This window comes from Limanda limanda, chromosome 19 (assembly GCF_963576545.1).
Source record: "Limanda limanda chromosome 19, fLimLim1.1, whole genome shotgun sequence".
In the NCBI taxonomy this organism is placed as follows: Eukaryota; Metazoa; Chordata; class Actinopteri; order Pleuronectiformes; family Pleuronectidae; genus Limanda; species Limanda limanda.
This window is the reverse complement of record NC_083654.1, coordinates 10,863,793-10,890,976: the sequence shown is the minus strand read 5'-3', so window position 1 is coordinate 10,890,976 and position 27,184 is coordinate 10,863,793. Positions and strand designations below refer to the sequence as shown.

The 27,184-nt window shown below is 41.5% G+C and overlaps 2 protein-coding genes across 2 annotated transcripts; one reads left to right on the top strand and one right to left on the bottom strand.

Moving 5' to 3' along the window:
• Positions 1-1,444: 1,444 nt before the first annotated feature.
• LOC133026449 (4-galactosyl-N-acetylglucosaminide 3-alpha-L-fucosyltransferase 9-like) lies at positions 1,445-11,917 on the top strand. Its single transcript, XM_061093342.1, has 2 exons — positions 1,445-1,653; positions 10,789-11,917. Exons 1-2 carry the CDS (start codon positions 1,445-1,447, stop codon positions 11,915-11,917), a joined length of 1,338 nt encoding a protein of 445 aa, XP_060949325.1.
• A 5,282-nt stretch (positions 11,918-17,199) lies between these two features.
• LOC133026448 (protein FAM200C) lies at positions 17,200-23,059 on the bottom strand. The gene is made up of 2 exons (XM_061093341.1): positions 21,704-23,059; positions 17,200-17,313 (listed from the first exon to the last, which is right to left on the bottom strand). The coding sequence occupies exons 1-2, from the start codon at positions 23,057-23,059 to the stop codon at positions 17,200-17,202; spliced, it is 1,470 nt and encodes a 489-aa protein (XP_060949324.1).
• Between the last annotated feature and the right edge of the window lie 4,125 nt (positions 23,060-27,184).

Here is a 27,184-nt window from a genome sequence, read left to right as displayed (position 1 = left end):
GCCATTAAAACACGATGTTCTGCGACCATGAATCCTTTGATGCTGAGCCGGTCAAATATCAAAGGAATCTCTGTTTTTATTATTATTTTCAGGCAAAACACATGCAACGCTAGTTGATATTAAGATTTTATTGATGGCTTTTAAAGCTCTCCATGGCTTTTCTCCCGGCTACATATAAGACCTTTTAGTATTTTACGAGCCGTCAGCTGTGACACAATATTGACCATACTGCATTTATCGGTACTTCTTTGATCATAAATTAAACTGTGCCTGCATTAGACACAAGAAAACGTTTTACTGCTCTTTTTACAGAGTTTTTACATAGAAAATAATATAATACTGGTGAATTCACTCTTCAGAAGAACAATTTTATTCAAGCAAAGTCATTTTTTTTAGATCAGCCTCATGAAATGGAGAGGGAGAATTTAGAGAGTTGTTTACTCTTGCCTAACGGATACTACAGCTATAACTGAATGAACATGGGTACGTGCTTCTCAAACATTAATACAAATGCAGTTTTATTTATTATTATTATTCAGGCAAATGAATTGGCTTTTTGAGGGCTTTACCATGCTCAAATTCTTACCAAAATTTGCAGAAAGTTAGAAAGTGGTGAAAATGTACGTATTCTGGGGGAATTTTCAATGGGCGTCACAAAATGGCTCAATGGTGCCCCCCGAGACCCCTGGAACGTGTTCACATTGACCGGTCTTCACAAAAATCAATATACAGGTGTATCATGACCAGACAAACAAAAAAGTATTGGGTGCAATTGGAAAAACACAACAGGAAGCTTGCTATTTTGCATTTAGTGGCCATTTTGGCCATATTCCACATTTTTACTTTGATGTACTTGTACCAGGGCTTTCATCGGATCAACTTGAAATTGAGATGAGTGTCCTCACAACAAGATGGAGATTAAAAGCTATTCACAGATCGATTTTTCGTCACACGGTGTGACGTCAAAGTTTGATTACATGCCAATAAAACACGATGTTCTGTAACGCGGACATACATGGACCATGAATCCTTTGATGCTGAGCCATAAACAGGCAAACTCCACTCCTGCAGTGACAGTGGTCAAAGATCAAAGGATCTTTTTGCCTTGCTATTATTATTATTTTTTAGAAAATATAACATATTTGTACCCTTGTTTATTTGAACCTCATTGATATTTCTATCACACTCGTACTGTAATCCTAACAAGAAACAGCTTGTCTTTTAGTTATTCTGTGAAGTATAGAACTCACAGCGGTTCCTGGACAGATCTACAGTCTGTGCTACAGTTGAACGTATATGCTCTTCTCGTCACTGTCTACCGCTTCTATTTCTATGTCTATTGCGCGCACACGCCCGCTCGGGCCGCCCTGCGCGTTCCTTTCCATCCGCGCGCCCGTGGAGTCGCCAGTGTGTCTGCTTTGAGGGGAAACATCGAGGAAGAGAAATGCCGTCTAAGATCGTATTTGACACCGAGGATCTGGTCCAGGAGGCGGAGATGGACACCGTCAGCGAGGCGAAAGCCCTGAAGGTGAGATCAGAGGCTCCGAACAGCGAGAAACACCGAGAGATCCACGTCGCTCACGGCGGCTCCCTGTTTGACAACATGTGGCCGAACGTGCTAACCAGGAAGCTAGGCCGCCCGGCTAGCTTACTGTTAGCAGACAAACATAGCATTGTGTTGTGTGCTGTAAAACGCTGCTGCCGCCATGTAGTTAAAGCGAGGGGCTGTGAACCAGTGCTGTTGGGATGTTAGCACCGTGTTAAGACCATCTATGCTAGGGTCTGGCTAGCGATGAGTCACATGTTCCTTCCACGTGTTACCGAAAAAGCATGGACGCCTTTAAAACACCACATGCACGTGTTTGTGTCTGGGCTGGTTTGCGCATGCGCGTCGATCAGCTGGGCTCGTCAGCTGCATTGTTTAAATGATCATAAGTGTAACAGCTACTATTGATTCACGTTATTCTGCGACACTGATGTTTCCATGACTCCACGATCCACTCACAATAAGATCGGGTTGCATTGTTTTGTGAAACTGCTCTTTCCACGACTTTACTTCTGATACTCTTATTTTGATATTAGTGATAACTTTTACCACTATTTTATTAACATTAATTATTATTATTATTCAGGCAAATGAATTGGCTTTTTGAGGGCTTTAACAAGCTCAAATTCTTACCAAAATTTGCAGAAAGTTAGTGTAGTGTTCTCGTGCAGTGTGTTGTAACTCTGACTTAACACCGAGTTAAACCGTAGCCAATGAAGACAGAGTCGTAGCAAGGTTGACCATTTACTGTCACAATTCCTCATTGACAGACGGTGAAAACTGCAAATAAAAGAATACAAAAATACTGAATGTACATTTGACTAAACAGCATGTTGTACATAGTTGTAAATAATAATATAAACTGTCTAACACTGTATGAAGACATTCTGATGCCAATTGCATTGATTTTAGTTTGTACACAATTGCTAACCAAAACGTTTTTAACAACACATCAAACGTTATTTTTAACTAAATCCACTCTAATATATTATCTTAAACATGTCTTCCATTGATTAAACAAACTTACGGCATTGCCTCTTAGATGCTTTCATGTGGATGCTAGCGGATTACAATCAGAAGATGCACATGTCTGCCATTCTTTCTACAGAGGTAAGATTTTTAACAGGAAATGACGTCACAGGAAGTGACTAAACCGGAAGTGACATAATCGCAAACCTAAAACGGCAAATAATATGAATTTATACATTGGCTTATTTTAACTGTAAAGTAATTATTCACATCCGTTTTAACATACACATATTTAAGAAATCAATGTAAGAATATTAAATGAGTGCCAGGAGAGACAACACAGTTAGAAAGTAGTGAAAATTTACGTATTCTGGAGGAATTTTTAATGGGCATCGCAAAATGGCTCAACGGTGCCCCCGAGACCCCTGGAATGTGTTCACATTGACCGATCTTCAAAAAAATCGATAAACAGGTGTATCATGACCAGACAAACAAAAAAGTCTTTAGGTGCAATTGGAAAAACGCCACAGGAAGCCTGCTATTTTGCATTTAGTGGCCATTTTGGCCATATTCCACATTTTTACTTTGATGTACTTGTATGAGGGCTTTCAACGGATCAACTTCAAATTGAGATGAGTGTCATTACAATAAGATGGAGATAAAAACTGACTGACGGATTTTTTTTTTGTCACACGGTGTGACCGTGGCGTGGCGTTAAAGTTTGATTACACGCCATTAAAACACGATGTTCTGTACAAACATCGACCATGAATCCTTTGATGCTGAGCCGTAAACGAACAACTCCACTCCTGCAGTGACAGTGGTCAAATATCAAAGGAATCTTTGTCTTACAAAGGTGACTTCTCTCTCTCTCTCTCAGAATTGGTACATTTCCTCAAACCGTGTAAACATTGAGTTACGGCGTAGGTTCATCCTTCGCCAAAAGAGACGATGTTGTCATAATTCTACTTTGCATTGTCCTATCACCACCAACTTTCTGACTCATGATCAGAGTCCAGCCCTGAACAGCTCTGTTGGGACATGGTTTTTGTGCAAAAAGGCAGGCCTCTCTTTCAGGCCTGTATTGGAAGTCAAAACCTGAGAGCACATGGCCTTTGTCTTGAAAAAGCCACATGCCGCATGGACTGGAGCGAACTCATCTCCCAGAGTGCAATGTGTTCTCTTTGTCCTGAGAAGGTCAAATAACTCCGTCTCCCAGGAGGCTACAGGTTCCTTTTGTTTCAGCAAAGTCACACCTAGGTGCCAAGAGCCACCCAAGATCAACTCCAATTGGTCACTCTGGTCATATGACCTGGGGGTCACTGGGCCTATTTAAGAGCAGGCCTCCCCAAACTCTCCCTCTTTCTCCAATCCCTCGGAGGGCCGAAGGCTGCTCCAGCAGCGCTCTTCTCCACCGACCACCACTGAGGACAGCAGGCCGCTGGCCTTTCCTCCTGCATCGGCGAGTGGAGGAACCGGATTCCTCCAGCTCGAATATTCTCTTTCCAACAACTGGAGGTCAAAGGTCAAGCTTCCAGCTCATCTTCTCAAGAAAACCTCCACGCATCTCAAGCTTCTTCTAAACTCCTTGCAGCGACTCGGTGTCCTGCAGGTAAGAACTACAGATTCAATAAGCAACTGAACTGCACAGCTCAACAGATCCGCGGAAGCAGAGACCACACGAACCAGAGACTTCAAAAGCCAGAACTGCTACCCGAACTGCACAGCAACTTTCTCCCTGTCCTTGGACTGGTAACATAATCTGGGCTTAATAATTTTACTAGGCTAAGCAAGACTGTTTATTTGATTCTGTGTGGTGTTTATAAGTTTGATATATGTGGTGATATTGTGTTACAAGTTAAATCAAGGTTAATGTAAGTCGGGCTCAACACAGACCCTGCCATTTTCTGATTAGCATTCTCACAGACCCCGCATATCTCTTCACCTACTTAACTACGTGCCCCCGACCAGAAGGAGGGGGGGGGGTTTGCTATTTTAGAGACCATCTTAAAGATCACAGGAAGGTGTGACTCCCTTTGTTTAGCTACCAGAGATCCCCTCTCTCTCACACACACACACACACACACACTCACATCTTTATTAGTTAGTATATTGTTTAGTAATTGGTGTTTTATATTTATTATGTTTATAATAAATGCTTTCTTTTAACCTTGTCCTGTCATTAATGTTGCATAAGTGAAGTTTGCCAACCTCTACACTGTCAAGAACTCGATAAACCTTAACTGTTCATTATATATTCTTTAATAGTAAATATTAAGATTTCTAATTGAACTAGATCTAAATGAGACTGATCTTAATCAATAAATTGGCTATCTTTTCCCTTCTGTGAAGGGTGGTGCCCCGCGAGAACTTAGTCAAACTAAAGTTATGATTTAATATTAATATGTTAAATATGAATGTTTTATTTTCTATTTTTGATAACCAAATTTATTGAACGCCTAAAGGCACACTAGCTTATGGTATCACTCCTAACCATTATTGCACAACAGCTCTATGTGTCAATATTTCCTCAGTCATTATTTAATTCTTTCATTTTGTTTAATATTCCTTGACCTCTCTCTTTGCTGCTGTTTCATTTCTGGCCATGCTTCACTCTCTTCCTGCTTTGTGCTGCTCTGCCAAGTCAGCAACAGGAAATAAGCAGGAGGACTTTGAACGTTTTTGGCACAAACAGAAAATCCCATCGTTAACCACGTAGTGAGAGTGAATTCTGAGAGGCATGAAGAGGCTGGCTCTTTCTCTTCCATTTTTTCTGCCTCACAAAGTTTTTTGGGGAGAGACTGGGAGGTGTGGTGTGTTTTAGTGTGTGTGGGTGGGGGAATGCCCTTGAACTCAGGACACAAACATCACACAAACACACCCACACACACACCACATAAATGAATGAAGAAAGAAATAGATGTTCGACTTCTCCAGATTTTCGGCTCCCACACACACACACTGTAATAGATACACACACAGGCATCAATTTGTCCTTTTACAGGAGAGTGGCATTTTTCCTGAAAAGCGAGTAGGTCATTTGTGCTGAGCTTTCTCGCAGTGACAGCGTTAATTAAGCGAGCCAGACGTATGACCTTTTGACCTTATGCTGTATCATTGTACTCTCAGCACGTTCTCACTCCTGTCGGGGGCTTACAGAGGGACTTGTACAGCTGTTAGTCAAGAGGTGAGGGGAGACCTGGAGTGTGTGCTATGACTGTGTATGGTTTGAAGAAGAGAGGGAAAAAGAGTAAACTAAAGAGGGATGGAGAAAGAAGCGCCTGTTTCCTGTGAGCCCCAGAGAGTGAATTGATTCTAGAATTGGTTGTCTTTGTAAGAGCGCTCATTGATTGATTGCATAATCTCCCTTCTTCATCTCCTCCTCCTCTTCCTCCTCTTTCAGCCCTTTACGCCTCTCTCCTTCATACCTCTGCACACGTCCCCTGCCGTCTTTCCACTGCTCCACTCTTCATCACTTTTGTACTTCCCCTTATCTTCCTGTTCTTGTCAACACAACCCTCTTCTATACACACACTGACGCACACACTGACACCAGAATCCTCTCAGGTTCCTTCAGTTTCATCATGTCATCATAGTGGGTGAAATTCAAACTCGTACTCTCGAAGGAGACAAAGAAAGCAAATAATAAAAGAATCGTCCACACATCACAGTGTGTGTGTGTGTGTGTGTGTGTGTGTGTGTGTGTGTGTGTGTGTGTGTGTGTGTGTGTGTTTGATACTGACGATAAAGATGTGTGTGCTACATGAGTCTGTAGGACAGACATTTTCTAACTAATGTGCTTATTCTGAATAAGACATTATTTTCATACTGATGTTTACCTGAGTTGCAAAATTCCATTCATATTCCTGTGAACCTGTTACCAGCTAAGTCTGATTATGACTCACATCAGTCAGAAAGATATAGTGGAGTGTATTTCCCTCACATATAGTATGATGCTCTATACTGTGGTGTAGGAGTACAAAGAAGGTTTAATTTCTGTCCCTCTGCTGTACACCAGGGAAATTGGTGTAATTTACTGACTGACAGAAAGATATGATGATCCAGTATCAGAAAACATAAAGTCAGAGCCACTCAGTTCCTCTTCATCCAATATCAGTGTATATCAGTATTTCCTCAACCCCATAAACTGAATTGCAGCACCGTCTAACCTGACGCTGTCACTCCCACAGTGAAGCATGTTACATACAAAGGTAATCTTCGAGTGACCTGTGGCATTTCTGATCTCTTTCACTCCTCTCGTTTCCAGGGGGCGAAGACAGATTGACGTTTTCCCAGCGCTACACTCATTATGTGCCTACAGCCACATATCCCCTAATGATTCACAGCCTCACTGAGAGCGGATGGTCCTCCACTGAAGAGCTTATAATGGGCCTCTGGGGACACCTTAGTTCCAGGCCCATCCAGCTTACTATTCCCTTTATCCACTTAACTAAAAGTTTACATTTCTTATCTATCAACACTCTGCTACTGTCTTATCTATCTTTCAATCAATCAATAAATCTATCAAACTACATATCTATCTATCTATTTAACCATCCATTCTTCTTTCTTTATTTCAAGAAGACAGTTAACACTATAGACTGTATAGCTCTTCTACTATTCTCCTCTTTTTTCTATTAAGAGCCACATCTGAAAGACAGACAGAGCACCATCATGCTGCTGAGCCATGTGCACATTAATGAACACAACAGACTTCAACACAACAGCATTTTCTGTAAGTGCTCAGGAAGACAACAGAAACTCAAAAAATTATTTGTGACCATTGCAAAAGCCATGCAAACCAGTCTATTTGTTTGCATGGCTTTGGGAAAAAATACATCTGAACCCGCAACTTTGAATTTTCTCTAGTTATTTACTTCGGAGGTTTTCGCCCCTGTCAGTTTGTTGTCAGCAAGACTCGGAAAAACAACTGAACTTAGTGGAAGGATGCAGTATGGTTCAGGGAAGAACCGTTAAATGTTGGTGCCGTTTTGGATCAGGGTGCTGTTCAATGATTTTGTTTCTTACTTTCTTCAGCGTCCCAAGATGTTTCGGCATTTTCCCCATTTTCCTAGGGAATAATTTATCGAACTTGATTGAAAAATCTAATTTAATCTCAAAAGTAGCAGCTGAGTTAATGTCTTTCCAGACTCAAGAAGTGATCTTTGAATTTCCATGTTTGTGGCGTTGATATAGTCATTTTCAGCATCAAACTAGAGTGACAAATGCTGCACTGAGTTTCACACACTTAGAGATATCAGCTCCCTAAATGTGCCATATCACAGCCTTCCACCAAGTTTCACTTTAGTGTAATCTTACTGACAAATAAATAGACATGTAAAAACAAAAAAATGTATGGACATGAGTTAAATTATAACCTCCTAGGCGGAATTGCTACTATTTCCTACAGCGTTGCAAGTAAAAATTCACCTAGGTGCTGGGCTTTTCATTTTCATTAGTTTACATGTATTCAAATCAGAGAAACCCGCCTACTTTGTCTTGTCTGTGCTTCTGACACAGGTGGTCAAGTGGCGGCATGCAGGTAGACTTCCTGTGTTACTCTGCAGAAAACAAAAATAAAGGAACAATGAACAAAGACATTAAATTTCATCAATCCATGGAAAACTTTTCTATGTATTGTGGGGATTGGGGTCTGTTCGGTCTCTGCGGAAGTCTGTTGTGATTTCTTTGATTTTTGTCGAGTTCAGGACTAGATTGTTTTCAGAGCACTATGTAGCATGTCTTTGGACTTCATCTCTGTAGGCTGTTTCGTCCCACTCACGTGGGAGGTAAATAGGCCGTTTTTTATCTGAATGCAGCAGTCTCAAAAGAGATTATGTGCGGCTTTCTATGAGTTCAGATACTTTGTTGGCGATGGATATGGCATCAGTGAGAAGAATGCAGGGCGTTGGCGGTTTTGTGTGGCTGTATAGCAGTCATCACATTATCCACACCTTCAAGGTGTGTCATTTTCAGGTGTACTGAGGGTGTTGGTGAGCATACCTCTCCACCAAGCATTAAGGGAGAGGTAATAGCTTTATGTCATAAACAATGCAAGATCTATGGCATTGGTAACCAATGTCTGTCTGTAAGCACAGGTAATAATTCTTAAAATGGCCGATAATAGACTGGACTGAGGAATGTTTTTTTGTGACTGCTTGTGTGACTCCATTTTAATTATATCATGGGAGTCCACAGTCTGTCAAGGATTCTTGAAATAAAATGTGTGCTCTGATCACTGAGCAAGATAAGGAAAAGAAAAAAAAGCATCCTAAAGAGGAGATTTTAAAAGAAGAGCAGCTGTTTAACTGTTTCACATACTACACGCCAGATCAATTTTTTTCCCATATATTATCTTTGTCCGTTTTGCAGCCGGTGCCACAGGTGTCACACTCCATTGGTAAACAGTGGAATGCGGGTGTAGCTCCAGCATTGTACTTGTAAAACAGGTTTGAAGCACCTGCCACGTATCATTTCCTCTTTATTCTTCCAGTTGTATCTTCCTGGTCAGGACATGCCGAGGCGGATTTGATGGTTCTACCCGCACTGAGCCAAATTGTGATCTTCAAGTATTGATCGTCCAGCAGTGCAAAGCCGTCTTGTCGGGCCAGGAGCTCAGGATTTCGGACTCCTCCGTTTCCCTGGTTGAAAAGTTACAACCGAATCAGAATCAGCAGAATTGGACACCTCCAGCCCCATTGAAAGGTAGGGGAAAGATTATTCAATGCAAGTTGATTGTGCTGTAGATTCATTTATAAACTACAGACAATGCAAGTGTTAGTCGCCTCGTCTGAGTTCAGTAAAGTTGGAAAAGTTCCGTAAAGGTGGAAAGATATTCACAGATTCGGACTTCCAGGATCAATAAGTCCTAAGCGAAAAGTTGTTAAAGCACAAACAATGCATAATTCCCACCGTAGTGAGGTAGACAACGGGCTACAGGCCAGTTATCATCAATATGAGTCGTCCTCCGTGATGGACACAGAACATTGGTGTCTATGTAAAGCCTGCTTTGAAACATGTGCGCAGGGACCGTCTACAAAGTGCAACACCGAAAAGAGATATTACAAAAATATACAATAACCTCACTGTAATACTGTATATTCTCACCAAAATCACGTCACAGGTCCAGGAAGTCCTGCTGGCTATGCTACAGTACTTTGTTTGGACAATTTATTTCGTTTTAATCGTCTCAAAGTTGTTTAAGAAAGTGTATTGGCCCCAACTACACGTCAAACACAAGGAATCCCTTGATGGATATGCGAAAACAACAGAAAATGTATTTCCCAATTTTGTTTTGAGACCTGTGACGTGATTTTGGTGAGAATATACAGTATTAGACCGAAGTTATTTAATAATATTCATAATAAATATTCCCCAAAATTATACAAAAAACAAATTTCCACAACAAAGTACTGTAGCATAGCCAGCAGTAAACCCTGGATTGTGACATGATTTTGATGAGAATATACAGTATAAGAAAGTTATGGAATAATATTCATAATAAATATTTCCCAAATGTATGCTCAATCACTTTTTCCCAAGCAGTTTTTGTAATATCTCTTTTTGATGTTGGACTTTTAGACGGTCCCTTAGCACTAGTCTCACAGCAGGCTGTACATAGACACCAATGTTCTGTGTCCATCACGGAGGACGACTCATATTGACGATAACTGGCCTGTAGCCCGTTGTCTACCTCACTACGGTGGGAATTATGCAGCATTTGTACTTTAACACATTTCGCTTATGACTTACTGTTCCGGGAAGTCCGAATCTGAGAATATCTTTCCAACTTTACTGAGTTGTGATTATTCTCTGTCAAGGTTATTTAAGAGTTGCTTTTACATGATAAATAGATATTAATTGATTGACTGTTGTGAATGCCACTTTATTATATCATGGTCAAAGCCTGAATATATATATATATATATATATATATATATATATATATATAAATGATTTTATGTGTTTACAAACCCGATAATCCTTCTGGTTGCATAACACCAAAGTGTCTCCATACAAGCACTTCACACATTGCACCACTAATGATTAGAGGAAGGTTTTTAAATTATAAACAAATTGGGCACAAATTATGTTCATTTGGTTTCAAACAAACACATACTATAGTTTATTTGGTTTTTAATGTTACATGCAGTTTAACAGTACCTTTAACGATAAGATTAGAATCTTAACTGGTGTGTTGACTTGTGTTATGTGTAATATTAATAATTGTCATGATTTCAACATTGTGATGATACTTTCTTCTTTTCTTGCAGTTTCAAAATGGCTCCCAATTCCAATTTTTCTTTTTTGCGGGCCTTGCCTAAAGTGACCGTTGTGCTGGCTGGGGTCATAGTGCTGTTTTTAATGTACTTTTGGTCTTTTCCATCTCCAAGATGTCACCCTCCCCCAAAAGGTGCGACAAGGCATACCAACACGTCACTGGTTACAACCTCCCCAAGCAGCCTCGCAGCGATGAAGAAGACTAACAAACCTGTTGTGCTGCTTTGGTTTTGGCCCGATGACAAACAATTCGATTTTCAACTCTGCAAGGATTTAAATATCAACAGCTGCAACCTGACGGATGATAGATCCTTATACTCCGTAGCTAATGCAGTTGTGATATTTCACAAAGCTATCAAAGATGACCTGTCCAATCTTCCCACCACGCCAAGGCCCAAATTCCAAAGGTGGATCTGGTTTAACATGGACCCACCCACCAGGACACGCAAGATACCAGGCATCGAAGCCTTTTTTAATTTAACCTTGAACTACAGGCGGGATGCAGACATCCCTGCTCGCTTGCAACTGACCGCCAAGAAGCAAATAGATAAGGAATTTGAGCTGCCTGAAAAAGATCTATTGGTTTGTTGGATTGTGAATGCAACTAACCTTAACACAAGCACAGAGGCTAGATTCAGCTACTACCGCGAGCTGGCAAAACAGGTAAAGGTGAACATCTTTGACAGCTCCTCTGCCAAGAACTTGAAGGGAGAGAACTATTTCATAACTATAAGTAAATGCAAATTCTTCCTTTCCTTCGAGGATTCAGTTCACCCAGATTACATCACAGAAACATTCAATGGTCCTCTTTCAGCAGGCACTGTACCAATTGCTTTGGGCCCACCCAGAATAAACTATGAAAATTTTTATCCAAGTACTTCCTTCATACACATAAATGACTTTTCTGGTGCCTTTACACTGGCTGAGTATCTCCTCAAAGTGGATGAGGATAATGAGGCTTATATGAAATACTTTCAGTGGCGCCGATTCTATAATGTCAGGCGCCGTTTTAATGAGGAGAATCAAGAGTTTGCACACGCTGTCTGTCAGGCATGTCATCACATAGTCTTAACCAATGAATTCCGAGTTGTACGTGATCTCTACAAGTGGTACTTAATTTGATTCTCTTATTTTCACAGTTAACATGTACACAGGCTCACTATATTTTTGAGAATATAATTGTCACAGTTTTGTTTTGTTGTTGTGTTATTTGAGGTTACCATAAAATATCACGTTTATCATCTGAAGCTGCTCGTACAAATGCACTGAACTCAATAGACCCTCTGGACTTTCTCTGGAGGAGGTGAACGCAAATGTCCAAGTGAGAGCCTCAACATGTGGGGTCAAGGTACAAGAACATGTGATCTCCACAGCAGAATGAATACGTTACATCTTGCCTCTGCCTGCAACACCACCCCTGCCGAGGAGTTGTTGCTTTTGTGAATGCCTCTAAGCAGTGCCGCTGCTAGCCATTGTGGTGCCCTACGCATAATTCCTTTATGATGCCCCCCCCCCCCCGAGAAAAAAACGTTTGTTTCTGCCAGTTTAACACTATATTAAAACGAAAAAGGAAAATCTACTTTGTAAACACAGCACACAGAACAGACAAAACATACATACACACAAGTTTTGGGATGTGCAAAATCTTCGTAGAAATTAAATAGTCATCCATAAATACAAACTTAAAAGCAGAAGTATACAAGTTAGCAATCTTCTTCAATAAAGCATAGATTTAGAGAAAATTCACACAATTTTACTTTGTAAACACACTATGTAGAACAGCTCAAACACACACATTCAAGTATTGAGAAAATCTTCACAGCTTTGCTGACTTTGTAAACATATTATGTAGGATAGCTAACACACACTATACATTTGGAAGTGCAAACTTTTCTTCTGTACAGAATTGTATCAAAATAAACCAGACATGTTTTTCCCAAATTCAATGTTACTTTGAATAAATTACATTAAATAATCATCAATAAGTACAAACAAAATAGTCAATCTTGTTAAATAAAAAGTTGTGATGAAAAGTCACAACTTTACTTACTTTGTAAACACAGTAGGCTATGTAGAACAGCTAAAACACACATTCAAGCAAAGTGCAAAATCAAAATATTCAAACAAAGAATCTTATACTGAAAAAATTATAAAAATTTAAAACTGAAAGCATGCAGCCAAGGTGCTCTCTCCCTTTATTTATCAACTATTTGATAAATCTAGTCTAATATAAAGCATAATAAAATGTAGAGTAAAGTAACATCTAGCTGGCGTCAGGTAGGCCTACTAAAATGCATAATGTTTAACAGTAAAATCTCAACTTCGGACACGCACCATCGTAACTTTTTTTGAGCAATTAAATATATCTCTTGTTCTGCCTGTTTTGTGATATACATGCCTAAAAGGTGCCTAATATTTCTATACTGAAATAATATCAGCATTATAATTGTAAGCTATTTTATTTAATGACGTTATTGTAGAGGGTTGATTTGTATTTCCTGTACTAAGCGGGTTGTTGGTAGTGACTCTTAGTTTGAAAGGGGGTTTTAAAGGAAGTGGGTTCTGTGATGAGTGAAGTTGTCAAATGAACGGAGAATCAACGGGTGTGCTGATCCGAGCGCATGACCTGCTCTCGTGTCCTTTGTCGGCTGAGGCCGGACCTATGATAAAACCAAACGCTCGGCTACATAATTATTATAACTATGATGATTTTTCAGTTTCCTATTTTTTGGTGCCCCCTCAAGACATGGTGCCCTACGCACAGCGCGTAGTTCGCGTTATGGGAGCGGCGGTGCTGCCTCTAAGCAGAGAATCTCCTGCTGCGTCGTGCATGTGTAAAACTGCGGAGAAAGTCGGTACCCAATACTATTGTGATCCTCTGCGGGACATAAAGCGGCTTAAGATACAGTTAGGCAATTTTCAGCTGTCTATCAGGGAATGCATTTCTGGCTTTGTAAGGTATTGACTCTTGTATATTTTTGCAATGTATCTACTTCATTAACAAACTCTGTGTTTTGTGTGTTATTTCTGGAGTGATTAATGAGTCTTTAATAAAGCTATTCGTGTCACAGTGTGTCATCTTTACTACTGAGGAGTACATTATTTTAGAATTACTTAAAGCTTAATTTCCCTCAAAAACTTTTGGTCATATTTGCTGACACCATATTCTTGATGGTGGTAGATGAGGCTGAAAATTTGGCTCCTCTGGCTCAACCCACATTTCATAATGCAATTTAATAGAATCTAATGCTCCTGATTCGAAACCACTAATCCCCATCCAAGGTGCTTGCTTTCACTTGTTAACTTGAGCTGCTTACAGACATGCCCTGTACTCTGGCTTATCCCCTGAAATTTGAGAGAGGGGCTTTGGACTTTATGCAGAATTTCTTCTGTCAGCCCCAAAGTAAGAATAAGGAGAAGGTTCGAATGAGCCAATGTAAGAACACGGCCAGTGATTCTGAGTCTGCAGGGTTTTCTGCGTCCATTTGTGCGGGTTCATGACGTTTCTAACACGGGACAGATGCAAAAAATATATACATAAATGGTTAAAAAGGCAGAGTCATACAAGTAGAAGGTGATTTTAATCTATTCTGGTGTCAATGTGCTATAAATAAAAAACACCTCTACTGCTGCACCACCCCTCACCTGAACAAGATTTCTGTTCTGAACGTGTCTGAGCGGAGAATCTCCCGCTACGTTGCTCAAACTATTTTAACATTGATAGCTGTATCCTGACTGATGACATATACTTGTACAACAGTCATGCCTACGTGACCGCATCTCCAAAGACAACATTTATCATATAGTTAATGATCTTTATGGCTGGCACAAATTCCAGCTACAGCTCTAGTTACCATACACACTAAGTTATCAGTTCCTCAGCTTCTTGGCTACCTGTCAGGAGTTTTTCATAAATAGGCCAGGATCTGTTTGTCTATGTCACGCAAAAGCATTGCTTTGATACGAGATAGCACAATATATTTACTAAATAAAGTTTAAAAAGTAGCACCAGCATGTATGATTAACTTGTGAGCAGCAGTGTGGAAGATGGACCACAATAAACAAAAGTCTGTGTAGAGGCGGGACAATAGGACCCAGTCCCAATTCGGCAAATCAAGGTGAGAGCACCTCAGCAGCTAAGAGGCTGATGGAGCAAAGGTGTGTCAGCATTGATTTCTGCTCCTTTGCAATTCGAAATGTGTGAATGTTGGGGTAATGTAGGAGTGCAAATGCACCCTGAGGTATTGGACTTTTACTATAGTGAATTAATTACAAAGTATAGGTAAACTGTTTGTAGACATATGGGGGACATATTGTATGTGATGGAAATTTATCTTGAGAGTTGAAATAATGAAATTATCAGACTGGAGTTGCTTTTGAGTCTTTATAATAATAAGCTCTGCTGAGTTTATACAACAAGCACAGGTGCTCAAAATGGAACAACTGGCCGCAAGTTCACAAAAGCCAGAACTTATACAAAGAGGCGTTACATAGCACATAATTTGAAAAAAATAAGACATGCCATAACTAATACAAAGAGGTGCTTCATAAAACGTAATGTGAAAAAAAGACATGAAATCCTCCTCTGTGTCTATCTGCTGTGTCCGTCGGCTGTAGCAAACTCCCTGTTTGCCAAGGTCACAGGAGTGAGACACCTAGTCAGGGGATTTCCACAACCTTAGACACTGGTCAGTGGATTTTTCCACAACACTCCCCCCTTTGATCATCAATAAAAATATGATCGCTAACGAAAAATAATAAAGAAACATCATAATCAACATCAACTACAAACATCAGTAACAAACATCAAATCATAGAAGAATATTGACGAGTCTGCAACCCTGGTACTTTGAGTACGTAGAGCGACACAATAGGTAGCCGCTGCTGTTTTGTGGAAAGAAAAAAATAGTTATTTTCCTGTAATTGAGAAAGCAATTAAAATGAAGAAAATTGAAGAAAAATCAGGTCAAACAAAATCATCATCTCATTAACCATTATTAAAATTAACATACTGTATTGTTTGGCAAAAGTATTTCATAATAAAATGTAATAAAACGTTAAATGTCAACATATCTTAGGTTGAAAATATCCAGTAAAACCTTTTAAAATTCATGCTAGGAAGTAAAATTGATTAATCTTACATTCAAATTTCATATTTATAGCCCATATTCACAAATCACAATTTTGTCTCATAGGACATTAACATGATATCTACTGCCCTTAACCCTCATAAAGCGTAATGAAAAAAACTACTCAGAAAACTCTTTACACAGTGTAAAAAATAAGTAGAAACCTTAGAGAGCCACATGTGAGGGATCCCTCACCGAGGATGGACAGAAGTGGTATGTATTTATTATAAAGTTAGTACAAACTTCATAATGTCACTCACATAAACCTAAAAAATTCGCAGAGATTTAAATTAATGCATCATAAAATATGAAGTTGAAAGGATAATTGCAGTAGCTGTTTTTGTCTAGTTAAATCACTAAGAAACACAGGAGGGAGAAAATAACAACAAATTTGAAATGAAAAATAAGAAAACTAAATTTGAGTATCGTGATCAGAATCATCTGTGCTGTCAGTGTCCAGGTAAGGAGGGATGGGGGGAAAGTTACTGATCAAGGGGACCCAAATTTGCATGTGCTGGATGGTTCTTAGAGGACAGTGTAGGAAAAGAGGAGTTCGTTAGATCATCAGAAACTTTTACAGGAGTGTGTCTAGACAAAATAATGGGCAAAATAATAAACAATAAGGAGATCATGGATAACACGCATAGTGAGCATCTGAGGCCATACAACCCCTGATGTCAATATGGATGCCATGGTTGTGGCCAGTGGCGTTTCTACATTAGGGGCAGGGGGCACTGCCCCACCAGATGGCGCTGTTGTGCAGAAAGCTAGATACTGCATATCTGAACTTTGTGGCAAAATATATTTTATTTTATTTTATATGCAAAGTAGCGTGAATGTGTGTGTGAATAAACTTGACTCAGAAGCATTATAGTCTTGTTTTGGAGTAATTCGATTCGTGTGTGTTTCTGTCTGTGTGCTTGCTCTGTGAAACGCTTCCCTCTTGCCGTCCGTCTCTGCTCTGGGCACAACGGCGTAAGCGTAAGACTTGTTGCCATGGAAACACTAATGAGCGTGAACCACACAGGCCAAAGTTAACATTGGGAGAGTGGGCACTTTCAGATGGGCCCTACGAAATCTGCCAATCAACTCGACTCCAGCGTCAGCCTGTTGCCTGCTCGGCTTCACCTGAGCTAACAGGCTATCCCTCATCAGTGAACACCACCCGAGTCTGTGGAGAGGTTTCACTCACATATCAGATGAATAATACGTTTTGAAGTTCTGCTTGTTCTCCTGACAGAAAAGCTAAAGACGTCTGCGTTCCCGTTTCTAAGGTTAATCAAGTTTAGTATCGTATTTATCTGTTATAGTGATTCGCAGGTACCTGTACCTGGATTGTTGGCTTAGCTCTGCTAGCCCGCTGGCATGATAGCAGCAGTAATAGCGATGCTAACGGGAGTGTACAGGAGTTATAACCGACACGCACAGACAAGAACCGGCATGAGCCGGTCCCCCCAGCAGAGAGAAGCGTTAGTTTATGAGGATGAATCTGAGACAGGAGACTGTGTGTGTCCGGAGAATAAGCTCCACGTAACATAGATAATGTTATGTGAAGTTTTTTCACTGGCCTAATGATTTGACTTGACAATGTTACACAGATTCTTATTCTGCAGAAACAGATGTACTGTGATCAACTGAAACGTGAGTATTTAAAGTCACATCTGCATTTTAGGAGCAGCTGTTTAAAGTAGCATTACATCTCCTAAAGCTCTTTATTCAGAGTATGGTGTTGTGTTGTAACTTGTTACAGTGAAAACTAAACTTGTCTGCTACATTCAGTTTTTTACATCTTTAATCTTACCCACCACCTATTTCCTAAACTAAATGGATTTCTGCTCCCTGCTGGCACTCAAAATGCAGCCCATAGTATATCGTACTGGTCTATATAGGCCTACTGCTTATAATAATCAGCTACCTCTATTCTTGTGACAGTGACATGACGTCATACAAAATTGCCCCACCAGGAATTTCAGACTAAAATCGTTGGTTGTGGCCTTGTTTCAAAATTAAAAGCAAACCAGTACTAGCTGTCCTTGTGGACAGGAGAACTAAAAAAAAAAACGTTGGATAAGTCTACAACCAAAAACCACACTGCATTAGGCGAAATTTGGCAGCGTGTATGTTTGGGAACAATAGGTGATCGAGGAATTACGGCGTAATTCACAGCCTTCAAATCCTGCACAAACCGCCACGCAGTAGATTGACCTTTGTCTGTGATCTTCTTAACTGGGCACAGTGGAGTGCGGACCGGTGAATCAGGGCAGGGGACATTTACACCAGACAGCAAAAAAGATTCAAAAACAGGATGTATCCCTTCCACTGCTTCTTGTCTGAGTAGATGGTGTTGTTTACATGGCCTATAATCATATTTTGGTTGTGATTTTGATCACAGTTTCTGATGGGGCCCATATCGTATTTGTCCTTTGCCCACAGCGTTTCAGGCAGATCTGAAAGTAAAGGAGACACATCAACATTGCATAAGAATGAAAGTGATTTTCAGTCAGAACAAATGAGCGTGTGGCTGGAGAACAGAAGGTTTGAGAATTGTTTTAGATCAAATGCACTCAGACTTGGGGAATACATTACGTCAGGCGTGGTTGTGGGTTGCCAATTAATTTAGCCTGGCATGATCTGACAAATGGGCCTAAGTCTTGCCACTGGTCATCATGGGACGTGGAGAGCTAGATGTGAGGGCTGGAATTTGAGATGCGAAACAGTGGCAACTGCTGATCGGTGAGTGAGACGGCAGCTGCACTAAAAAATATTGGACACTTTCAGAGAATCATCAGAAAAAGGCAAAAACAGAGATGTCATAAATGTGATCTGCTGTGTCTGTCATATGTGAAGTGCAGTGCAATGAATCAGTGTGCAGAAAATCAGAAAAAGGAGTGACAAGAGCGTGTGACATGGAGAGCAGATCAGTGAAGGCATGTATAGGAAGTTGCCAGAATTGCGTGTAACCGTCACTTCATCAGGGAATGATACTAAATTGAGGCCTAACATAATCATCAAATCTCTTCCTAATAGATTAATTGGGCAACAGGGAGACAACAGAAAATCATGTTCAAACCTTATGGGATGTTTGTCTAACTGAGCGGTACATTTGAGAGGTTTTGTGAAATTTTATTTTACAGTGGCACCACTGGCACCTTGAAAGAATATAAAGCAACAACTCATCTCAGGAGATGTGGGCATATCTGACATCCTAACCACAGAATAACCTGCACCAGTGTCGACCATGAAATTAAGTTTGTGACCGTTAACACACAGTTCGAGTTGAGTCATTTTCTTAAAAGCATCACTATTGTACTTCAATGAGGAGAGACTTGGTTTTTACTTTACAATATTTATTTTGTAAACACACAAGATATGAATGTTTACGGTCTGTGGCATTTAGACCCCTGTGAGATGTCAGGGTTAGAAGGGGGCGGAGCAGGACATCGAACAGGAACACCCCCCCGGGGTCTAGACACTCGTGGTGGTTCATCAGTCAAGCGATAGTTTTGGATGGCCCATGTCCGTGAGAATTGTCCTATTGGACTTCGCCAATTGTGACATCCTCTGCCCTTAACCCTCACAAGAGTAAGGAAAAACTACAAAACCTTCTTAAAGGAAAAACGTAGAAACCTCAGGAAGAGCCGCATGCGAGGGATCCCTCTTCCAGGACGGACAGAAGTGCAATGGATGCCACGAGTACTAGGTATATTGTCGGCAGGTTGTTGCCTTTTTAGTCCGCGATCAGCTCCCACCGTGATCGGGTGCCGCCGTAATCACGATCCGCTGACAGTCTTGGGATCCGTCATCAAGGTCCATGATCTCTGCCAGCATGATGTGAGATTAGGCATGTAGTCGGTTGAGGTCGATGAATATCCTACTGGGGACTGGAGGAGATTGGGGTGGAGGAGGGGTTATGCGCGTCGCTGAAGGACGCCTGACTGCGGAAGAGAACAGAAGGGATTTTTAAAGTTTGCCAGGTGCTGAATGATTGGCTGAAAAGCCCGCGCCAGACTTGATTGGGCATTTAGAAACACCCACGATCAGCTGATCACTTTGCAGGTTAGGTGCTCCGTAGATCAGCTGACCGTGTGCAGCTTAAGTCTTCCTCACTGAACTTGCGCTGAGCTTCATTTCAATGAGGAGAGACTTGGTTTTTACTTTACAATATTTATTTTGTAAACACACAAGATATGAATGTTTACGGTCTGTGGCATTTAGACCCCTGTGAGATGTCAGGGTTAGAAGGGGGCGGAGCAGGACATCGAACAGGAACACCCCCAAAAGAATAAGACGAAGAAGGTAGATCAGGGGAGTGAGATAATGATGAGTCTTACCTCGTGTTGTAGTATTCTGGGAAGTAATACATGCTTTGGTAAACAGACAATCATAACATTTATCTAATAGAAATATAGAGATGACTCGTAGAGTGCACCTGCAACCCGAGTGATAATTATATGAGATGAAGGTCTGGAGACCAACGTAAAAGATCATGTGCACAGGTATATTATGGGATCTAAAATGGCGAACATAACTAAAGGTTATCAGACAAAAGGGTTAGGTCAAAGGCTAGATTATAAAATGCTAACAGAATTATATCTCAGTAGAGTAACTGAAACCGGAATTTAGGTTGCTTGTTACGAAAAGAAAGGTCCGCTGGACCGGAAGTGAATGTCGTGGTGAGTGCAGGGTCTAAATGTGGAACTTAATAAACGGTCAGCAAGGACCAAACTTAAATGAAAGGTCGTTTGACCAAAATGAAATTAAGGTCCAAGACCAAATGAAATAAAATATCAACAGAAATGCAAATCGGCACGACCACCGTAACAGAAATTAAAACGGCTCGGCACACCGTCAACAGAAATTAAAACGGCTCGGCACACCGTCAACAGAAATTAAATTGCATGGCAAACTTAAATGAGGGTCCGCTGGACCGAGTTAAAGCCATGGTGAGTGCAAGATGTAGAACTTAATAAACGGTCAGCAAGGACCAAACTTAAATAAAAGGTCGTTTGACCAAAATGAAATTAAGGTCCAAGACCAAATGAAATAAATTATTAACAGAAATAAAAATCGGCACAACCACCGTAACAGAAATTAAAACGGCTCGGCACACGGTCAACAGAAATTAAAACGGCTCGGCACACCGTCAACGGAAATTAAAGGGCATGGCGAACTTCTATTAAGGCAGTGGTTCTTAACCTTATTGGAGGTACTGAACCCTGCAAGATTCATCAGTGCAATCACCGAACCCTTCGTAATTGGAAAAATAAAATATGATTTCTTCAAAACATAGGTATATATTTTATTAGTGCACCAAATTAACCATGCATCAGTTGCACACAAAATCACTGTGTTCAAAGAACAAAACCAACAAAACATGAATTTCACACAATAACATAACTCAATGAATATTTACTGCAAATCAATGTGTCTTTTGCTGTTGCCTTTCAGATACAAGTTCCGAAATGCGCGGCTTCACCTTGGCAAGTGCCACTCTCATATCATTTTCGCAACAAAGTCTGTTCCTTTTCTTAGTTTTTATGACTACCATCCTCGAAAAGGATTGCTCGCAAAGATACGTTGTAACAAACGGTGTGAGTATCTCAAGGGCTTTCTTAGCAATAAGAGGGTATGGTACGATTTGGTGACACCAAAACGTTGAGAGCGTTGTTGTTCTGAAGAGTTGCTGTTGAACCTGGCTCTGCTGAAGTTCAATGATTTCGTCGAGGTATTCATCGTTGACATCTGCTGTCGCAACACTAAACGTGAACGGCTGTCTCACCCATGCTGGATATGACTCTGTGGTGGGGAAGTATCCGTCGAGAGACTTTGCAAGCTCATCTAAGTGCATGGCAATTGCTTGCTTCAGCTCCCCAGGTACAGAAATGTCTCCAATTCCAGACACGTCTTCGATCTTACTTACACAGTCGTCCAGCAGGGGAAAGTTTGCGAAGTTATCATTCTCTGTTCGTCGTTTCCATAGAGGTAGCTTTTTTTTAAAAGCCTCCAGGTTTTCTTCCGCTTCGATGATGTTGACTCCACCGCCCTGCATCTGTCGATTGAGATGATTGAGAGCATCGAAAATATCGGCCATGTACGCCAAAATGAGAATGAACTCAGAATTTTCGAAGCAATCTGCGTGACAATGTTCGTACTCTCGCAAAAACTGGGCCAATTCCACACGCATGGCAAAAACACGATTCAGCACCTTTCCCCGGGATAACCAGCGAACGTTAGAATGGTACAGAAGAACCTCAAATTCCGAGCCCATTTCTTTACACAGCTCTTTGAAGATGCGGTGCTTCATAGCACTATTTCGCACGAAGTTCACACATTCAACAACAATTTTTAATACTTGTGCCAGTTTTGGAGGCAAGGTTTTTGTTGCCAACGCATGCCTGTGCAGAACACAGTGCGTAACAATGATGTGTGGTGCATCGGATTTCACCAGCGCTCCAAAACCAGAGTGTCGTCCCAGCATGGCTGGAGCTCCGTCCGAGCCAATTGCAGAAACCATATTCCATGAAAGATTGTTGTCTCTGAAGAAGTCATCCACGAGTTTCTTCACATCGACTGCCTTGGTTGTTGTTGTAAGAGGTTTACAAAATAAAAAATCTTCCTTTATCGCGTCTTCTTTCATATAGCGCACGAATACAACAAGCTGGCTTAGAATGGAAATGTCAGTGGTCTCATCGAGTTGGAGGCTGAATTTTGCTGGGCTTGAAATCAGATCTGCAACTACTTGAGCCAAGATGTCATTGCTCATGTCGTCTATTCTGCTGCTGATAGTGTCATTTGAAAGAGGAATTTGGGATAACTTATCTTCAGCAGCTTTTCCCAGCATGATATTCGCCATCTTCAACGCAGCTGGTTTTACCAGTGTTTCACCAATGGTGTGTGGTTTGCCCTGCTTTGCGATCAGGTACGCAACTTCGTACGAGGCTGTGAGGATCGGTTTGTCGATGGGTACAAAGCCGAGAACAGGCAGAGTAGCCTTTTCATCGAATCTGGCTCTCTTCACCTTGAATTCAGCGAGCGTTGTGTTCTTGTATTTCCCATCTCCATGCAGCTTTAGGAAGTGTTCCTTTAGTTTTGCCGGTGCTAGACTAGAATTGCTCAACTTGGCAGTGCAAATCATGCATTGAGGACGCTGACTCCCATCACGTTCCTTTATACACGTGAATCCATATTGTACGTATTCGTCCAACCACTTTCTTTTTTTGCTCGACATAGTTAGTATGAAGGGATTGAAAGATTTTTAAAAAATCACAAATTACGTACAATCAGAACAGCCACAAGTCGACTACTGAGCGCACCAAGTTCCCTGCAGCACAGATACCAAAGCTTATCAATGTGGCCTGATCACCTGCAGCCAATGATGGCCAAGCGGAGCGTGACGTCACAACTAATACGAATGGGCTGAATTTATTTTGTGTAACACATTTTTACTAAGCAACTAAATATTTGTAATCTAACATGGCGAAGAAGCTTTTTTGAAACTCACAGCGCGTCCACCCCGTTTTTTTTCATGTTGGTATCCCCCCGCCCTGAGCGATGCAACGCTGACAGCAGCCCGCCCCGGTTGGCAGTCGCAACACCGTCCAGTGCGGGGGGGGGCGAGGTAGCGGTGCATCCTTCTCCGCTCTTCCACCCCCCTCCGTGCGCCTCGCGCTTTACCTATCTGCTCCATCGGAGCAGACGGCAAGGCGCGTAAGCGGAGGCGGGTGGAAGAGCGGAAAAGGATGCACCGCTACATTCTCCGCTCTTCCACCCCCCTCCGTGCGCCTCACCGGAGCAGACGGCAAGGCGCGTAAGCGGAGGCGGGTGGAAGAGCGGAGAAGGATGCACCGCTACCTTCTCCTCTCTTCCACCCCCCTCCGTGCGCCTCGCGCCTCACCGGAGCAGACCGGTGAGGCATCAGCGGAGGCGGGGGGATGGCCGAACCCCTGAGAGTGACTCACCGAACCCCTGGGGTTCGATCGAACCCAGGTTAAGAACCACTGTATTAAGGTCACCTGACCGGTTCAAGCCATGGTGAGTGCAAGATGTAGAACTTAATAAACGGTCAGCAGGGACCAAACTTAAATAAAAGGTCGTTTGACCAAAATGAAATTAAGGTCCAAGACCAAATGAAATAAAATATCAACAGAAATGAAAATCGGCACGACCACCGTAACAGAAATTAAAACAGCTCGGCACACCGTCAACAGAAATTAAAACGGCTCGGCACACCGTCAACGGACATTAAAGGGCATGGCGAACTTCTATTAAGGTCACCTGACCGGTTCAAGCCATGGTGAGTGCAAAATGTAAACTTAAAAAACGGTCGCGAGGACCAACATAAATAAAAAGGTCATATGACCAAAGAAAATAAGGTCCAAGACCAACTGAAATTACCGAAAGTAAAATACAGGGTGCACATACGCCGCTCGCACGTATGGGGTCCTTCCGACCGGATGTAGTGCAAATGTATGTGAAGAGCAAGTGCCCAGGTGTGTGTTTAATGAGAACTTAACTGTATAACTAGCATGACTCAAGAGTGAGCAGCTAATACGGAACCACCACCAGTTATATGCAGGATTTACTGACATCGGGTTTTTCAAACTTTTGATTCGAAGAGGAGTGTGTATATGAGAGGATAGATATAGGAAATTAAGGCAGAAAGATAATCTTCCCAATTGTTGTAGTGAACCGAGGGAAATACCTTGTTAGGTGGGAGAAGTAGCAGTTCCTATCATGAACGCATGAGCTGAATGGAGTGCAGGCAGCGTTTGCTTTAATTAAACTTGTTTATGCTGGTGAAGACCCATGTTTTGTTTTAGAGGGGAGGTTTCAGCAATGAGGAAAACGGGACAAATGGAGAAGGCCGGGGCTTGCAGCCATTGTCCGTAAAAATCCCCCAAAAACTCACGAATGGAGTGCATTTGTGAATAACTGCATATAATCAGAAGGATGCACTGCTTTAAATATGTGTGTATATATATATATATTTTTTTATTTTTTTTATTTATTTATTTATTTATTTTTTATTCATTTTTTTTTTTTTTTTTTTTTTTTATTCATTTTTTTTTTTTTTTTTTTTTTTATTTATTTATATTTATTTATTTTATATTTATTTTTATATTTATTATTTATTTAATTATTTATATATTTATTTATATAAAGAAGTGACGTCGCTAGCGATCGTGAAAATGGGGCCAGACGCAGGTTGGATCGGCACCTTTGCGTGAGATTCCGAGTCCCATAGATGGATTTTTTTTTTTTTTTTTTTTTTTTTTTAAATGGCTTCATTAGGGATGATGTGCATCGCGAAGTGCTGAGGAAAGCAGCTGCTGCTTTGTGACGTATTAGCAGCAAGGGAGGATTTTGTGATGTCACAAATATGCTGTACGATTTTATTTATTTAAATTCGGGCTGCGGGACGTCGAGTGATGAAGCGTTTAGTTGGAGAGTGATGCACCTGACTCCGGGGAACTATCAGGGGGGGGATTATCCACGGATGAACCGCAGGACCTCTCAGGAACACGCTTCTGGCAGTTTAAATTAAGTCACCTGTTGCACTGGCACCTTAGTCAGATCACGACGTGCCTATTATCTCGTCACTGGAGATAGTTTGTATTTTAATGCGTACGTAAACGCGTTCATATTTTATTATTTATTTTATTTTATTTATTTATTTATTTTTTATGTGAAACGATGAGTTGAACTATTTACATATGAAGAATGTGATTTCATTTGTTTATAATAATATATATATATTATCTATATATCTATTTGTTTTTTAAAATCATTGTAGCAGACCATTTAAGTGAAATACCAGGGACACAGCAAATGTGTAGTTGGTTTGTAGCTAGCAGGTATATGTGTCCTCCTCCACTCTGCTCTCATTTGAACTAATAAGCACTCATCACTAGTTATCAGGACCTGATCAGAACATGAAGAACTTAATGTTATTGAATTCGCTCCAGAGTTTGAGTCTGCATTACCGTCATGAAAAGACTCAACATTTTGTGCTCAGTATACCACCATACAAATGAGCTGAGCAGCATGGATTCATGAGTTTACCCATTAAACAGCAGTTATATCTGCTTAGGAAGCAGAGCACCTTGACCTGCGAGCTTACTCATTTATTTGCTTTGTCGCCACGTCAGTCTAATTAGCCAGTTCAGGTGTGTATTGCATGCTTAACACGGCGCGTTTTTATGATTCTGAAAAATACTCCCGTGTCTCAAATTAGATCGCTGAATACGCCGATGCGTCGGGTTGTTGACTCTCCCGACGAACAGATTGTGTTGTGGTTTAATGTGCTGAAGCACGAGGAACAGCTGATCTACGACTCTGGACGCGGGACGCGCTGCTGAGTGCGCCGGTGCTGCGGCGTGCGAGGGTTTTAGAAGAGTGTCGATGTTCTGCGCACTGAGGACCGGGGACTGCAGAGTGGTCCGCATGATATTATCTAAAGCTCTAAAGTGGTTGCAGGAGTGTTTAAAAGGACGATGTATACTTATCTTCGGGAGGGGGCTTTAGAAGAGGTCGCTTGTTGAACTTTTGCGACCGCGAACAGGTGCGGCGGGGGACCCGCGGGGGACCGGCGGGGACCCGCTGGGGACCCGCTGGATCGTGCTCCGAGCTGCGATCCGGCTGAATCAATGGACGGTTTACTTGAACCGCTGGGTCACGGAGCCGAGAAGGAGACCGGACCTGGAGCCGCGTGATGTTGAAGCTGAGCGATGAGGAAGTCGGCCTCCCCATGGACTCGTCAGGTTCGCTCGGCGGAAGCTCCTGCACCGGCGATCCGTAGATTTAAACGAATCTTTGAATGCTGGGTCCGAACCTCTTGGTAAATAATCATTGTCGGGATCCGACGTTGAAATGTTTTTGAGCTAGATGAGCAACGGCTTGCGTTATGCGCGTCACTGAAGGACGCCTGACTGCGGAAGAGAACAGAAGGGATTTTTAAAGTTTGCCAGGTGCTGAATGATTGGCTGAAAAGCCCGCGCCAGACTTGATTGGGCATTTAGAAACGCCCACGATCAGCTGATCACTTTGCAGGTTAGGTGCTCCGTAGATCAGCTGACCGTGTGCAGCTTAAGTCTTCCTCACTGAACTTGCGCTGAGCTTCATTTAACATAAGAACCCCAAGGTTGTGTGTAATCTGGTGTGTGTGTGTCTGTGTGGGTTTGTGTGCGGTTAGTAACGCAAGTTGATACTTCTTTGCAGTGGCATGTATTTGTGTATGTGCTTGAGCTTCTGTGTGTGTGTG

Bases quoted from the DNA above. Each gene is read 5' to 3' on its own strand.
- LOC133026449 (XM_061093342.1), top strand. From the start codon at position 1,445: ATGCCGTCTAAGATCGTATTTGACACCGAGGATCTGGTCCAGGAGGCG. The intron at 1,654-10,788 runs GTTAGCAGACAA...CTTTTCTTGCAG, and splicing joins GGCCGCCCGGCTAGCTTACT to TTTCAAAATGGCTCCCAATT.
- LOC133026448 (XM_061093341.1), bottom strand. From the start codon at position 23,059: ATGATTTGCACTGCCAAGTTGAGCAATTCTAGTCTAGCACCGGCAAAA. The intron at 17,314-21,703 runs GTGAGACAGCCG...CACTCCCGTTAG, and splicing joins CAGAGTCATATCCAGCATGG to CATCGCTATTACTGCTGCTA.